This window comes from Triticum dicoccoides, chromosome 2B, assembly GCF_002162155.2.
Source record: "Triticum dicoccoides isolate Atlit2015 ecotype Zavitan chromosome 2B, WEW_v2.0, whole genome shotgun sequence".
Taxonomy (NCBI): domain Eukaryota; kingdom Viridiplantae; phylum Streptophyta; class Magnoliopsida; order Poales; family Poaceae; genus Triticum; species Triticum dicoccoides.
In genome coordinates this window covers 164,191,476-164,208,629 of record NC_041383.1, presented here as the reverse complement: position 1 = coordinate 164,208,629, position 17,154 = coordinate 164,191,476, and the positions used below count along the sequence as shown (strand labels likewise).

Here is a 17,154-nt window from a genome sequence, read left to right as displayed (position 1 = left end):
GGGGGGGCGCCCAGCCCTCCAGGGGCTGGTGCCCTGCCCCACGCGGCCCATGTGGCCCACCAAGAGGGGTGGCCCCTCCCGGTGGACCCCCGGAACCCCTCCGGTGGCCCCGGTACAATACCGATATGCCCCCGAAACTTTCCGGTGTCCGCATGACAACTTCCCATATATAAATATTTACCTCCGGACCCTTCCGGAACTCCTCGTGATGTCCTGGTTCTCATCCGGGACTCCGAACAACATTCGGTAATCACATACAAGTCTTCCTTATAACCCTAGCGTCACCGAACCTTAAGTGTGTAGACCCTACGGGTTCGGGAGACATGCAGACATGACCGAGACGGCTCTCCGGTCAATAACCAACAGCGGGATCTGGATACCCATGTTGGCTCCCACATGCTCCTCGATGATGTCAACGGATGAACCACGATGTCGAGGATTCGATCAACCCTGTATACTATTCCCTTTGTCAGACGGTATGTTACTTGCCCGAGACTCGATCGTCGGTATCCCAATACCTCGTTCAGTCTCATTACCGACAAGTCACTTTACTCGTACCGTAATGCATGATCCCGTGACCAAACACTTGGTCACTTTGAGCTCATTATGATGATGCATTACCGAGTGGGCCCAGAGATACCTCTCCGTCATACGGAGTGACAAATCCCAGTCTCGATCCGTATCAGCCCAACAGACACTTTCGGAGATACCTGTAGTGCACCTTTATAGTCACCCATTTATGTTGTGACGTTTGGTACACCCAAAGCACTCTTACGGTATCCGGGAGTTACACGATCTCATGGTCTAAGGAAGAGATACTTGACATTAAAAAAAGCTCTAGCAAAATGAACTACATGATCTTGTGCTATGCTTAGGATTGGGTCTTGTTCATCACATCATTCTCCTAATGATGTGATCCCGTTGTCAATGACATCTAATGTCCATAGTCAGGAAACCATGACTATCTGTTGACCAACGAGCTAGTCAACTAGAGGCTCACTAGGGACATGTTATGGTCTATGTATTCACATGTGTATTACGATTTCAGGATAATACAGTTATAGCATGAATAAAAGACAATTATCATGAACAAGGAAATATAATAATAACCCTTTTATTATTGCCTCTAGGGCATATTTCCAACACAAGGATCGTTTACAAATATGACTAACGTGTGCAGTCGAATTGATTAGAAACTAAAATTACCAGCAGTCTCATGAACTCCGTAATGACCGATGTTGTCTCGTAAACCTTCTTCACTGGGTCCCAACGGTGCCGGGCCCTCAGTCACGCTCCTGCAGGACAGTGAAATCCGCCAAGGGGTCTGGGATGCCCAGACTCGCGGCTTCCGCGTCCTCCTTGGCCCATTTGGACCTCTTTCCGCCGTAACCACGGCTCCCGAGGTGGTGGCTCCCAATGTTCCTCTTTTGAAGCCCCTTCATGTACTTAGACTTTTTTTTGGCAGCTTCGGCCTCGCAAGCCTCCTTGAATATTTGAAACTGCTCTTCCGTGATTGTCGGATTATCCTTTACAATCTCGGAGTAGGGTTCCCCGTCGTTGATCTTTGCTTTCACTTGATTTTTCCACGCGGCCAATGCGTCGCTAAACTTGGTCATGGCGTGTTTGTTTATCTTCTTCATTGCCGGGTCCTTGTCTGGATCTTCATAATCCTTCTCATTCCGGCCCGGGAACAAGAATATCTGGTGAAACTTCTTTAGGAGGGAGCTCCTCATATTTTCTATCTTCTTTATTTTCTCATCGTTGATGGTGGCGGTTGTCCGTATGATGCAGCCTATTTGATTGCCATAGCACGCGCGCGCTTCCTCGGGCGCCTTTGGCTCAAAATTGCCGTCGTCCACCTCCGTGACCACCAGTCTAGTAGTCCTGAGTTTGTTAGGAAGCCGTTGCCTCTTTGCTTTCGGTTCTACACCAGCTCCGCTCCCCGAGACAACACCGGTCTCAGCGCCGGTCTCGATGCCGGTCTGAATCTCAGCGTCGGTCTCAGTCTCAGCACCGGTCTGCGTGTCGGTCTCAGCACCGGTCTGCGTGTCGGTCTCAGTCCCCGATGCCACCGGTGGGCCCAGCAACAACATCTGTTGATCGTCGGTAAGGCTAAAAAATTCGTCTGCCGCCCGGTAGACGTCGTCGCAATCACCAGAACCCTGTATTTCATCGTTGCTAGCCATGTTTCCTATGATTAAATCTAGTCAATTAATTCTAGACCTAATAAAATGAATAATGACATAAAAAGGACTATTGTTTTGGAGGAATGTTGACTCCTTCCTGGTGCGGCAAATCCCGGGCACTCGATATGTCCTAGTTTGTAGCACAAGTATTGCCGAAATTCACGGAAAATTTCGGCATGACCTTTGCTAAAAAGTGGACAAATCGAAAACCTGAAATATGCCGGAATAGAAATGAATCAACATTCCGGCAAAACATAGGCCACTCAGCATCATTCCCTGGAAACAGTGTTCAAATATCCCTCTTCGACACTGCAACACATGTCCAAATATACACGAGCAACCACATGTCCAAATTTCACAAGCTAATTCAAAAACAAAATGTAGAAGAAAATTCATTTAACTACTAATAGAACAAAATTCAGTTAACTTTAGTGCTCTATAATGATGAAAAGAAAAAAAATTCAGTTAACTACTAATTTCATTCATTTAGGTTATTCATTTAATATCACATAATTAACCTACTTTACCACTACTACTAGCAGCACTACTAACCTAATTAACGTAGCAAAACTCTAGTGCCCTAACTAAAAAACATCTAATTAACATCTACTAGTACCACTATTGCCCTAACCTAATTAACATCTACTAGTATCACTATATACTATACAAGCAGCATCTACCCTAATTAAACCCTACTGCCCTAACTAACTTTTGTTGTAAACCAATTTTTTTGCTCTAAACTAATTTTTGCTCTAACATCTACTACTTAACATCCTTTGCTCTAAACTAAATTTTTTCCTATAAACAAACTTTTGCTCTACTAATTTTTTCTCTAAAATTTAGAGAGAGAGGAGTGGGGGGGAGGGGTGGGGGACTTACAGAGAGGGGAGAGACGGTGGCGGGGAGGTGCTCGGTGACGGAGGCAGGGGCGGAGAGGGTGGGCTCGAGCACGGGAAACGACGGTCCTGGGCGGGCTCGGGCGGTGGTGAGGTGGAGGGCGTGGACGGTGACGTCGAGGGCGGCCTCGATCGAGCGGCGGCGGTGAGGCTGAGGGCGGCCTCGGGCGGCGGCGATGAGGATGACGACGGCCTCTAGGGGAGACGGTGAGGTTGCGGGCGTCCACGTCGGCAGGAGACGACGGCGAATTAGGGCGACGGTGAATTGGGGAGACGGCGGCGAGGGCGAGGGATTTGGGGAAGAAGTGTGGCGGCTAGGGGGCGGGAGGGAAACCGCTGTTTAAGTGAAACGTAATGATAGCGCGTTTCCGAAAACGCGCTATAGCTAAGTTAGCTACAGCACATTTTTGGAAACGCGCTACTGATATTCCTTTCTCCTTTTCCCCTTTTTCTTTTATTTTTCTTTACATTTTATTTTTTTCCTTTTTCCTTTTTCTATTTCTTTCATTTTCATTTACTTTTCTACTTGTTTTTCACTTTATTTTATTTCCGTTAGCAGTAGCGCCTTACACGTAAGCGCGCTACAGCTAAGGAGAGTAGCAGTAGCGCCTGGCCAGTATACGCGCTACTGCTAGGTTGGGCTAGCCATGTGCGCCAGTTCAAACATAGCAGTAGCGCTTTTTGCTAGTACGCGCTACTGCTAAAGTCATAGCAGTAGCGTGGTTATTTTACACGCGCTGCTACTAAGTAGCAGTAGCGTTTGATTTTGTACAGCGCTACTGTTAACATTCTGTGTATAAGGTTTTCCCTAGTAGTGTGAGATTGTGTGATGCATATCATATAATCATGCCCACGGATACTTGAGGTGACATTGGAGTATCTAGGTGACATTAGGGTTTTGGTTGATTTGTGTTTTAAGGTGTTGTTCTAGTACGAACTCTATGATAGATCGAATGGAAAGAATAGCTTTGTGTTATTTTACTACGGACTCTTGAATAGATCAATCAGAAAGGATAACTTTGAGGTGGTTTCATACCCTACAATAATCTCTTCGTTTGTTCTCCGCTATTAGTGACTTTGGAGTGACTCTTTGTTGCATGTTGAGGGATAGTTATACGACCCAATTATGTTATTATTGTTGAGAGAACTTGCACTAGTGAAAGTATGAACCCTAGGCCTTATTTTGAAGCATTGCAATACCGTTTTCGCTCACTTTTATCATTAGTTACCTTGCTGTTTTTATAATTTCAAATTACAAAAACCTATATCTACCATCCATATTGCACTTGTATCACCATCTCTTCGCCGAACTAGTGCACCTATACAATTTACCATTGTATTGGGTGTGTTGGGGACACAAGGTACTCTTTGTTATTTGGTTGCAGGGTTGTTTGAGAGAGACCATCTTCATCCTATGCCTCCCACAGATTGATAAACCTTAGGTCATCCACTTGAGGGAAATTTGTTGCTGTCCTACAAACCTCTGCACTTGGAGGCCCAACAACATCTACAACAAGAAGGTTGTGTAGTAGACATCATCAACGTGGTCAAGGAACGACTTCCATCGGACGTGGACTGTACGTGAAGAGGCTGACAGCTGGGTCCATGGCCGCAACAAGGAAGTGCCTCCTTATTACGCGGAAAATAATGATTCCTCCACCTGACAGCAGGGACCCACCGGACGGGCCACTGTATTTCACGAAAAAACGTTTCCCCTGACTACTGGGATCCACCAGCTATATCTTCGCATGCAAGGAAGTGCGTCCGCACAGAAAAAAAGATTCTCCCCCTGACTGCTGGGACCCAGCATCTACATCTTCGCATGCAAGGAAGTGCCTGACAGTTGGGACCCACCTGGTCGAAGCGTACGTAGCATTGTCATTCTGGTCGCGAACGTGTACGTACATACTGGTCGATGTAGAGGCGCGCACGTGTCGTAGTAGAGGCGCGCACGTAGCATGTACACGTACGTACAGCGGCCAGTGTGCAAGAAAGAAAATACGACCACGTACGTACATACGGGCGGGGTCTCGAACGCCTACTCGCGCATACGTACGGTCAAGGCTCGTGTACATGGCTGGGTCGAAACGGAGAAACAGCATCATTGTCGTGTTCATGGGGAGCCAACCAGCTGGGTCGGAACGGAATGCATAGTCATGTTCATCGGGAGGGCTTGGACGGAACAACCGATGGAAACGAGGCCTGGCGTGCCGCAGAACGGAGGAAACGGCCTTGTGTTCGACCGGCCACGTTCGGAACGGGATCATGTTCATCGAGAGGGGTCTGGCATACCGCAAAACGGAGGAAACGGACTTGTGTTGGACCTCCTACGGTCAAAAGGGGTCCTGTTGATCGGGAGGGGTGTGGCGTACCGCAAAACGGAGGAAACGGACTTGTATTGGAGCACTACGGTCGAAACGGGGGTCCTGTTCATCGGGAGGCGTGTGGCGTACCGCAAAACGGGACTCCACGGGATATTGTTCATCTCCACCGTCGACCTCCTCCAGCCTCCACGGGCTACTGTTCATCCACCGTCGACCTCCTCCAGCCTCCACCTGCGACTGTTCATCCACGGGCTCCTGTTCATCCAGCCTCCACCGCGCGCTACTCCACCAGCTATTGTTCAACCACCCCTCTCCACGGGCTCCTGTTCAACCACCCCTCCACGGGCTACTGTTCATCCACCCCTCCACCGTCTACTGTTCATCCAGCCCTCCACGGGGTCGTCCTGTTCATCCAGCCCTCCACGGGGTCCTATTCATCCAGCCCCAACCGGCTCGATCGATCGGGGTCCTGTTCATCCAGAGGCAACACCACGGGGTCCTGTTCATCCACCCCCACCGGGAACTGTTCATCCAAACCCCCTGCAACGCTCACTGTTCATCCATAGGCAACATCGATCGGCTTTAGTTAGCAGCAGTAGCGAAGGAATCGCTCGATCGGGTTCAGTTAACAGCCATCGATCGATCGCTCGGGTTGAGTAACGAGTAGCCTGCAGTGCAATCGCTCGGGTTCAGTAGGCGAACGCCTCGCTCGGGTTCAGTTAGAGCCCAACGCCTCGCACCCACGCGCGTGCGCGTACGAGAGAGACGTGCAAACCTCCATGCATCGCTCGGCCCCGACCACCCACCGTAACCGGGAACACCCCGATATTTTCCTCGCACTCGCTTCTACCACATTTTTTTCCGTCATGGATGACCCAAAGAATGTCATGCAGCTGCATCTCCGGCCCGCCCAGGACGAAAAGCCCATTTTCTATCATAGAAGTGGGAGCCCACCACATCTATGATGATACTGGGTTTTGTCACAATTATCGTCATAGAAGTGTCATAAGTATGACAATTTTTTTTTTCGTTTGGCCCAAAATGTCACGGATGTGTCTTTTTTTAGTGAGAAGGTTTTGTCGATCCAAAGGGTGCTAACAAAGTGTGCAAGCTCCAGCGAACCATTTATGGACTGGTGCAAGCTCTCGGAGTTGGAATAAACGCTTTGATAGTGTGATCAAAGCATATGGTTTTATATAGACTTTTGGAGAAGCCTGTATTTACAAGAAAGTGAGTGGGAGCTCTGTACCATTTCTAACATTATATGTGGATGACATATTGTTGATTGGAAATGATATAGAATTTCTGGATAGCATAAAGGGATACTTGAATAAGAGTTTTTCATTGAAAGACCTCGGTGAAGCTGCTTACAAATTGGGCATCAAGATCTATAGAGATAGATCAAGACGCTTGATAAGATTTTTTTCAATGAGTAAATACCTTGACAAGTTTTGAAAGAGTTCAAAATGGATCAGTCAAAGAAGGAATTCTTGTCTGTATTACAAGGTGTAAAGTTGAGTAAGACTCAAATCCCGACCACAACAGAAGATAGAAAGAGAATGAAAGTCATTCCCCATGCCACAGTCATAGGTTCTATAAAGTATGATGTGCTGTGTACCGGACCTATCGTGTACCTTGCCATGAATTTGGCAAGGGGGTACAATGGTAATCTAAGAGTAGATCACTGGACAACGGTCAAAATTATCCTTAGTAAGGACTAAGGAAATATTTCTCGATTATGGAGGTGATAAAAGAGCTCGTCATAAAGAGTTACGTCGATGCAAGCTTTTACAGCGATCCAGATGACTCTAAGTCTCAATCTGGATACATATTGAAAGTGAGAGCAATTATCTAGAGTAGCTCCGTACAGAGCATTGTAGACGTAGAATATTTGCAAAATACATACAACTCTGAATGTGATAGACCCGTTGACTAAACTTCTCTCACAAGCAAAACATGATCACACCTTAGTACTCTTTGGGTGTTAATCACATAGTGATGTGAACTAGATTATTGATTCTAGTAAACCCATTGGGTATTGGTCACATGCGATGTGAACTATGTGTGTTAATCACATACAGATGTGAACTATTGGTGTTAAATCACATGACGATGTGAACTAGATTATTGACTCTAGTGCAAGTGGGAGACTGAAGGAAATATGCCCTAAAGGCAATAATAAAGTTATTATTTATTTCCTTATTTCATGATAAATTTTTATTATTCATGCTAGAATTGTATTAACCGGAAACTTAGTACATGTGCGAATACATAGACAAAACATATTGTCCCTAGTATGCCTCTACTTGACTACCTCGCTAATCAAAGATGGTTATGTTTCCTAACCATAGACATGTGTTGTCATTTGATGAACATGATCACATCATTAGGAGAATGATGTGATGGACATGACCCATCCGTTAGCTTAGCATCATGATCGTTATAGTTTCATTGCTACTACTTTCTTCATGACTTATACATGTTCCTCAGACTATGAGATTATGCAACTCCCGAATACCGGAGGAACACTTTGTGTGCTACCAAACGTCACAACGTAAAAGGGTGATTATAAAGGTGCTCTACAGGTGTCTCCGAAGGTGTTTGTTGGGTTGGCATAGATCAAGATTAGGATTTATCACTTCGTGTTTCGGAGAGGTATCTCTGGGCCCTCTCGGTAACGCTCATCACTATAAGCCTTGCAAGCAATGTGACTAACGAGTTAGTTGCAGGATGAAGTATTACGGAACGAGTAAAGAGACTTGCTGGTAACGAGATTGAACTAGGTATGATGATACCGATGATTGAATCTCGGGAAAGTAACATACCGATGACAAAGGGAACAATGTATGTTGTTATGCGGTTTGACCGATAAAGATCTTCGTAGAATATGTAGGAACCAATATGAGCATCCAGGTTCCGCTATTGGTTATTGACCGGAAGTGAGTCTCGGTCATGTCTACATAGTTCTCGAACCCGTAGGGTCCGCACGCTTAACGTTCGATGACGATTGGTATTATGAGTTTATGTGTTTTGATGTACCGAAGGTAGTTCGGAGTTCCGGATGTGATCACAGACATGACGAGGAGTCTCGAAATGGTCAAGACATGAAGATTGATATATTGGAAGGTTATGTTTGGACACTGGAATAGTTTCGGACGAGTTCGGGCATTTACCGGAGTACCGGGAGGTTACCGGAACCCCCCGGGGGGTCAATGGGCCTTCATGGGACTTAGTGGAAATAGAGGGCAACAAGGGAGCTATGGGGTGCGCCCCTCTAGGCCCAAACCGAATTGGTTTAGGGCTTGGGGGCCGGCCCCCTCTTTCCCTCTCCCCTCCTCCTCTTTCCTTCCCCTCCTAGTTGGACTAGGAAAGGGGGAACCTACTCCTAGTAGGAGTAGGATTCCTCCCTTGGGGCGCACCCTATGAGGCCGCCGGCCCCCTCCCCTTGCTCCTTTATATACGGGGGAGGGGGGCACCCCTATGACACACAAGTTGACAATTGTTTAGCCGTGTGCGGTGCCCCCCTCCACAGATTTCCTCCTCGGTCATATCGTCGCAGTGCTTAGGCGAAGCCCTGCGCCGGTAACTTCATCATCACCGTCAACACGCCGTCGTGCTGACGAAACTCTCCCTCGACCTTAGTTGGATCTAGAGTTCGTGGGACGTCACCGAGCTAAACGTGTGCAGATCGCGGAGGTGCCGTACCTTCGGTGCTAGGATCGGTCGGATCGTGAAGACGTATGACTACATCAACCGCGTTGTCATAACGCTTCCTCTTTCGGTCTACGAGGGTACGTAGATTACACTCCCCCCTCTCGTTGATATGCATCACCTAGATAGATCTTGCGTGATCGTAGGAATTTTTTTGAAATTACTGCGTTCCCCAACACTTGGGCCCACAGGCGCTCCCTGGTGGGCTGTGCCCCCTCGGGGCACCCCCCAGGTGCTTCTTTGGCCCATTGGATGTCTTCTGGTCCATAAAAAAATCCACAAAAATTTTCGCGGTGTTTGGACTCTGTTTGATATTGATTTCATGCGATGTAAAAAACAAGCAAAAAACAACAACTGACACCAGGCACTGGGTCAATAGGTTAGTCCCAAAAAATAATATAAAGTTGTTATAAAATGATTGTAAAACATCCAAGAATGATAATATAACATCATGAATACTTCATAAATTATAGATACGTTGGAGACATATCATGTATTAGTGAGAGGGCCTAGAGATACCTCTCCGATACTCGGAGTGACAAATCCCAATCTCGATCCATGCCAACTCAACAAACACCTTCAGACATACCTATAGAGCATCTTTATAATCACTCAGTTACGTTGTGACGTTTGATAGCACACAAGGCATTCCTCCCGTATCCGGGAGTTGCATGATCGCATGGTCGAAGGAACATGTATTTGACATTAAGAAAGCAGTAGCAATAAACTGAAAGATCATATGCTAAGCTAACGGATGGGTCTTGTCCATCACATCATTCTCCTAATGATGTGATCCCGTTATAAAACGATAACTCGTGTCCATGGTTAGGAAACCTTAACCATCTTTTGATCAACGAGCTAGTCTAGTAGAGGCTCACTAAAGACACGGTATTTGTTTATGTATCCACACATGTATTTAAGTTTCCGATCAATATGATTCTAGCATAAATAATAAACTTTTATCATGATTAATGAAATATAATAATAACCATTTTATTATTGCCTCTAGGGCATATTTCCATCACTCATACCGTCCCTATATTCCGGCAACCCTCATATCCAGCCCATATCTGTGACGAATATGAGGAGGCCTGGTCGCCCTCGGGCGTGTCCACCACGTCGGACTGACGAGCAGGACTCACACGGACACATGTCTAAACACAATAGTTGGTGAGGATGCATTCATGCCGACGCTCCGGTGTGCCGCCCGGACTCCAAATCCAGCTATTTAAGCCGGATGGCAGAACCTCAACCCTATCCGGTCCCATTTCCACCCTCCCTCCCATCCACGCTGCCACCTTCCAATCCGCTCGAGCTCGCCGTCCGCTGGTAGTCATGGCCCGACAACGGATCACCACATACGTCATGCTCACTCTGGAGCGGTGGTTGGAGCTCCTACAGGAGATCCGAGCCAGGCGCGCCGCTCGAATTGCGTTCGGCCTACCGCCAGACTCTTCGGAGGAGGAGGTGGAGGAAGAGGAAAGTGAAGCTGAACTGGTGTGGCTATAGATGCTCTTACACCAAGGACCCTCATGCATTGAGGAATTGTTGCCGGTCCACTATATAACTCTATAAATTTGGAATAAAAACTCCTTAACCCCTGAAAAAAATGGCTTAGAAATTAAACTGCAAAAAGTTTTATAAGTATCAGTGTACAGAAGGAGTATATATTTCAGAAAAATCAAAAAGACCCTTTGTTTCTGTCTGGGTGTCTCTCCCCCGTTCGAAACGAGTGCTCGTTTTGCGGCGCACTGTGAGCCGCCACAGGCAAAAAGCAGCCCGGAGAGCCGCGAATTCCCTCCTCCCGCCCGCCGAGTCCCCGCCTAAACCCAGACGGCGACCGGCTCTCTTCTCCTCGGCGATCTCCCGGGATCCGCTCCGCTACCATCGGTAAGCGAGCTTCCTCCTCCTCCTCTTCCCCTCCTCTGCATTCTCGTCTTAGTTCCGTTCCGATTGGATTCGCCGGAAAACCCTAGCTAGGCTACGGAATCGAGGGATTCACCGGCTTGCGGTGGCCCGAGTTGAAGCTGTCTCGCGCTAGACGGGCGGAGGATTCGGTGGGGGTTGGGGGTCGGAGCGGGGTGGCTACTGGTTGCCCCACCTGCATATGCACGTATGCTCAAACAGTCGCCCCTGTGACCGTGAGAAGTGATTTGTTACAGGTTTAGGTTTCTAATCGCGTTTGTTTGGCTCGTGTAAGCAGTTTCTGGTCGATATTAGCGTGTTCCTTTGCACAGTTATGGTTTGGTTCAGGGATACACGTAACTAGTTCTGTGGATTAATTCCAACCGAGCATGGGTGCTTATTTCCCATTTTTTCGGTACGGTGACAGATCTAATTGAGTTTCTGATATTTGTTGAGATATTGTTTGTATCTGCAAGGAATGGATGTAGTGGAACCTCTGGTTTGAAATCCATAACTCCATAAGATATCTGCAAATTGCTTAATTCAGATCGTCTACTCTTAAGCCATGTAGATCTGGTTATCAAATGCTGACTTATTCAGTAACTTTGCTCGCCACTTTTTTTCTTGTTTGCTGTCATCAAGCCGTGGCTTTGTTGTATTTTTTGTGTTGTGCAAATCATTGGTTTACAGTCTATATATAAAATTGACTTGGATATGCGGTTGGATTCTGGCCAACATTTTCAATTGGTGGTTCCTCTAGGAGCTTTATTGTTGGTTTGTGGCTGATGATTATTAGTGCGATGCAACTGGGGTGCTCTACTACAGGTTCTCTTCATAAAAGGGCACTGTGGAAGTTATGCATTTGGTACAAATTAAATGCCTTTGGATAGCTAGTGAATTCTTCTAAGTTGCTCCTGTGTTGCTTTAGCTTAACAATCAACCTTAGGTTTTAATGCAATGTAATGTGTTCTTTTAACTATGATATTCATTACATCAGTTAGTCGCAAGAAAAGCAATTTCTGCTATAGTTGTTCAGTTCATATATGCGAAAGCTTATCTGTGAAATCATACCTTTGGTATTGGATTTGCTTACTACAAGCAGTACTATTTGTGATTCCCTGATACCGCCTAATATACAATTTCGTAGCGCTAGAAGTGTATTTTTCACCTAGCAACGACTAAATACTACTCCCTCTGTCCGGAAATACTTGTCGGAGGAATGGATGTATCTAGATGTATTTTAGTTCTACATACATCCATTTTTATGCATTTCTCCGACAAGAATTTCTGGACGGAGGGAGTATTTCCTTATATTACCGTTACAGTAGAATCATAACGCCCGAATTTCATTCATTTTTCTAACTAAAGATGAAATGATATAATTGCGTCATCACTAACCAATATACCTTAGGTTTCCTTGCAGGATAGTGGGATCCCCTTCCATCCCAATTTAAAAGCCAAGCGCTAGCAGTGGCTGGAAGAAGAGATCCCTGCTTTCACTTCCATTGACCCAAACAAATCATGGCTGCTGATCGGCGCCACCCGGCGGTGAACGACGTGTACCTGACGCTCGTCGGCGCCAGCAACACCCTCGCCGACGTCCAGCGCCGCCTTGACCTCGAGTTCCGTGCCTCCTACCCCGACCATGTTAGTAATCAAACTCCCCTTCCTCTCCTCTCTAGCCGCTTCCTTCCATGACAGGATCTGGGTGACGGTTTCATTCAGGCAAACCCGGCGAAACTGGTAGGGCGAGTGAAGCGGGTGCAAGAGGAGGTGGCTGCACTCAAGGATCTCTGCCGCGACCTCCTCGCCCAGAAGCAGGTCAGTCAGATCCCCTTCTCGAATCCTCCACACCTTCTTCCAGGTTTACTGATCCCGTGATCCTGCGTGCGTGTGCAGGAGCTGATCGACATGATGCGCACGAGCCTGGCTGCGCAGCGGAGCGCCACACAACGGCTGCTCGCCTCCTCCGGGCTGCCCCTCATGACCGACGACGAGGAGGCCGCCTACGCCAGCCTCAAGCAGGTGACCCCCCACCCAAAAAACCCGCAATCTAGCTACAGGCCGTGAGAGATCTGATGAATTTGTTCGCTACTCTTTGTTTACGTTGCAGGTGATCGACGAGTGGACTGATCAGCTGAAGCCAATGGCAGGTAGGTTTTCTTTGCTTTGCAGCAGTTCGTTGGATTTTGTGACGGGGAACTCACTCCAACTGGCCGTGGTTTCACTTGCAGGGGGTCCGGATGGGGAGAATGAAGACACCAACCAGATCCTCTTCTCCGCAATCCTTTAGAGAGAATGAAAACTTCTTGAGCATCGAACGATTTCTCTGTTGGAAGTTTTTCCTTCCATCTTGTGTGCGTTTTTAGCAGATTGCGATGGGCTTGTCAATTAGTGTCTTGTTGAGTGTATATGAGAAAAACAGTGTTGATTTCTTGGTTTGGGATGTTATTCCTGTTATGTATTTACATCCAGTGTTCTGCACACAGTTTTCTAGCTGGCTCATCATGCAGTGTATTTAACTCATCAGCTCTAACCACAAAAAAAGATAGATTCGTGAGCGTCGTTCACTTTTTTTTATGAGTATGAAGAAACATGGCAATGCATGTTTTGTTCTCTTTGTGCCTTTTCAAAAGCTAAATTGCACGAATCCTAATGTGATTAAGATAATGTTGTCATTGGCATGGTTTAGAATCTGATCATTTTCCAACTCTTTTTTTGAGAAATTGTCTTTTAAAGATGAAAGAGCATGCTTATGTGTCTTAACTGTTAAAGGGCAGTTGGTGATACATTGGATGCCTGGCTGTGGCGGATGAAGTGAGGTGAGAACATCTGTTGTGGCGCAGGAGAAAGCAGGCAATGCTGTGGCATGATGTCATCACGTGGTGCTAGGGAAAAATCAATTATGGATGATCTAATGACACTGATACAATGACAACAATCGTCCAAATGTCTGTGTCTACTTCCTGCACCTGCTTGTTGAATGCCTGCTCCAAGCTTGTTGAATGCCTGCTCCATGTTCGGTAAAAATGATCGCCTTAGTTTTGCTGGAAGACATGTGCTGCCTGTGCTTCATTTCATTAATATAGTATCAACCAGCTTGGCATGTATTCAGTTTTAATGAAGTGTTCTTATAATTGTGCAGGTGATGGGGGCAGAAGCTATTTTGGTCAACCTCATCCACCTCTTGCTGTTCCAGCGAAGTTTTGTCTGCAAAGAAGACTAGGTAATCTGATAAGAGCTCATTGTTTATGATATTTAAATTTTGTGATTCAAATGATTTTTCATGCCCAATCCTTGACGTTCAGGACTATATTAATTTCTGTTCTATATTGCAAATTTGTGTATTGGTGAACTTGATATTGGGTGCCCATCTCAGATCCTTAACTACATGAAAGTCACATCTGCCTGGACTGGGATGCGTGCAGCCGTGTACCAAAGGGTCACAACAGTCAAAGGTTCAGGTGAAGCTGACAACGTATATGTCGATATACAGAAGACAATCGCCAACATTCACTTTCCGCAACGGCTTAATAGTTGGAGAATACAAGACACACTGGGTGGATGGGTAGAAGGATAGGCAAGGCAAGAAACCAAGGAAGATAGCGGGAGGCCAGAGGGTCATTTGCTAGTTGCCGACAAAGAAATAGGAGGAAGAACACCAACGTTTATCGTGATGCAGTTGAAAATTACACATCGTCACATTTGACGTGCATGTTGAAGGCCTTATCAGCTGCGAACGGATTGAGCAGTGCTCAAGCTGAACATGGAGCTGCAGCTGCTGCCTGCAATGTCAATGCCTATGGGCAGAAGGAAGAGGGGCCAAGCCGCTGGTAAGAGAGGAATGAAGCCAAGATACAGATGTATCTGGCGAGTATGGAGAAGGCTGCAGTACCATGTGAAACCAAAAGCTTCACCAACTTCTTCCGGTGATGCATATTCCCAATTTCAGAGGTGTTTCCAGCTTGGGTACTAGAGATATGAGTGCAACAACGACTGTGCCTACATATTATGGCCTTAAAGGACACAGCAGCTTGAAAACCCCAAGTTGACGTAGTCCACTGTGTTAGAGTCCTATCAATTTGTGATCCTGATCTTGAAAAGGAGAGGGAGGAGGAGAAGAAGCTGATGGAAAAAAAGACGGAGAAGGAAAAATCTACAAGAAGGGAGGGAAAAAGTAAGAGAAAAAACCGTTCACATAATGGTTCAGATCGGCATAACAGTGAGGACTCTGTTCGACTCGGACACTGAATCACCAGCTACCGGCTCTGGATATTCTTCTGAAAGTGGCAGTTCTTCGAATTCAGAGAACAAGAAGCGGCGACCCAAAGGGAAGCAGAAGAAGAGAAGGCACAGAAGGGACAGCACATCGTCATCATCATCCGATTCTGAATCCGTTTTGGACTCTGATTCTGTTGACAAGGGCAGCTGGAGGAAGACCGGTAAGGCGAAGCAACAGGTGCTGAGGCTGATGAGCCAGAGAACGGAGGAAGTTGATGAGGAAGCCAAGTATGTCATCTCCATTTCACTCCACATAGGTCCTCTGAGAAACAAATGTAACCGTTTCTTTGCTGAATGCTAGTACTATTGTTTTCCTGTACTAAGAAGTGCTTGAAGCTCTAGATCTTTCCTGTTCAAAGGTGTCCGTGACAACGGCTAATCATGTAACCGTATTCATATTTAGATTCCTAAATTTAGTTTCGTTGTTTTCCTGAAAGTTTATTGTGATCATTGCGCCCTGACTCATCATGTTGGGTTCTTGCTGTATCTTTGGAGACCTGGCTTCTTATTTCCTATGAGAAAAGACATCACCTGAGAGTTATTTAATGGCAACTTGCATCTCGTGCAGGATGCCAGATGATCGGTATGACAGTTTGAGTCCTGCCCTCTGACAAGCTCCTGGATGCTATTGACCAAGAAAAACTTCAAGTGATCCAGCTGTTCCTGAGCTGTTTGGGATCTTACAGTCTGCATCTGCATTATGGAACCCAACATACAAGCCTTCTTATCTGAAACACTGAAATGGAACAACCTTGAAGTATGGCCGCCCATCATGCAATCACATACTTGGAACACCAGATCAGGGCCTTCAGTCTGAGGAAGTGCAGAGCACCCAAGGCAACAATGATTGGGTAGGGTTGCAGCACCAAGCATAATCAAAAGCTAACCACAGTCTGAGGAGTTTCCTTCCCTGGGCTTGAGCTGAGCAGCTGATCTTGCTTGCCATCATGTACCTCACCAATATCATTGTTCTCCAGCTGGTTAGTTACTATTCCCTCTGTTCGGAAATAACCACCTGAGGAGTTTTTGGCTATCATCTGTCTACCTCTTTGCCTCTCTCTTCTCTTTTGAGGTGGGGCGCGCACGATAATGGTTTCCTGCGCCCCGAGCACATGATCGACGGAGACGACGGGATTGTTCCTGTATGCGGGCTCCCAGTCTCAGGCTACCTGTGTAGTTTGCCTTGTTGTTTACTGCTTCACGTTCCAGCTTCAGAGCCGGTCGTTTTACTTGCTTTTGAACCAAGAGGAGGAGGAATCTGTCAGCTCTGCTTGGATTTACTATTGGCCTCTATCGTCTCCATGGCCCATGGGCTGCACCGTGGTAGGTAGGTACGTATCTACTTGAGCTCCCTACAACGCAATTATACAAGTCTGTCTTGTACATGTAGACGGTAGACTAGAGTACAGCAGCTCTAGTACTGTACAACCCCAGAGCATATACGTCTGAGCTTTCTGAAAATCTGAGTCATACATGCATGTAGACCACAGAGGACAAGCAGTGCATGTACACATGGTGCAGACTTTGGTATATGATCTTGAAAATTAAGGGATATACTTGTCTTGAGAAGAAAACGAGGTTAATCTAATCGATTGCTTCTTCTGCTGTTGCTGCAAGTAGGCACATTGGATTCTTCTACTTAGGATTGGTGTACTGGTAATTACCAGCTGATTAACTAAAAGTGTGTGGCAGGACAGCATATGTTGCTGCTCCTTTTCCCTATAAAGACAGGCACCATCTTTCTCTACCATGTCCAAGACAGACATTCTTTTGGTAGATAAGTTACAGTATATGGAGTCTACAGGCTTTTAGAAATCTCCTCATCTTTGGAGGGCTTTGGGCAATATGCAA

General features: G+C 46.4%; 1 protein-coding gene and 1 pseudogene across 2 annotated transcripts; both read left to right on the top strand.

The window, feature by feature from the left end:
* The first annotated feature begins 10,837 nt into the window (after positions 1–10,837).
* Positions 10,838–13,510, top strand: LOC119362784. Of its 2 annotated transcripts, none has more exons than XM_037628046.1 (6): positions 10,838–11,007; positions 12,446–12,669; positions 12,748–12,843; positions 12,922–13,047; positions 13,136–13,175; positions 13,257–13,510. In XM_037628046.1, exons 2-6 carry the CDS (start codon positions 12,544–12,546, stop codon positions 13,313–13,315), a joined length of 447 nt encoding a protein of 148 aa, XP_037483943.1. In that variant the 5' UTR covers positions 10,838–11,007; positions 12,446–12,543; the 3' UTR covers positions 13,316–13,510. The 2 variants fall into 2 exon arrangements, with proteins under 2 accessions (XP_037483943.1, XP_037483942.1); XM_037628045.1 differs by having other exon boundaries at positions 12,434–12,669.
* Positions 13,511–13,646: 136 nt separating this feature from the next.
* Positions 13,647–16,636, top strand: LOC119362783 (annotated as a pseudogene).
* The last annotated feature ends 518 nt before the right edge of the window (positions 16,637–17,154 follow it).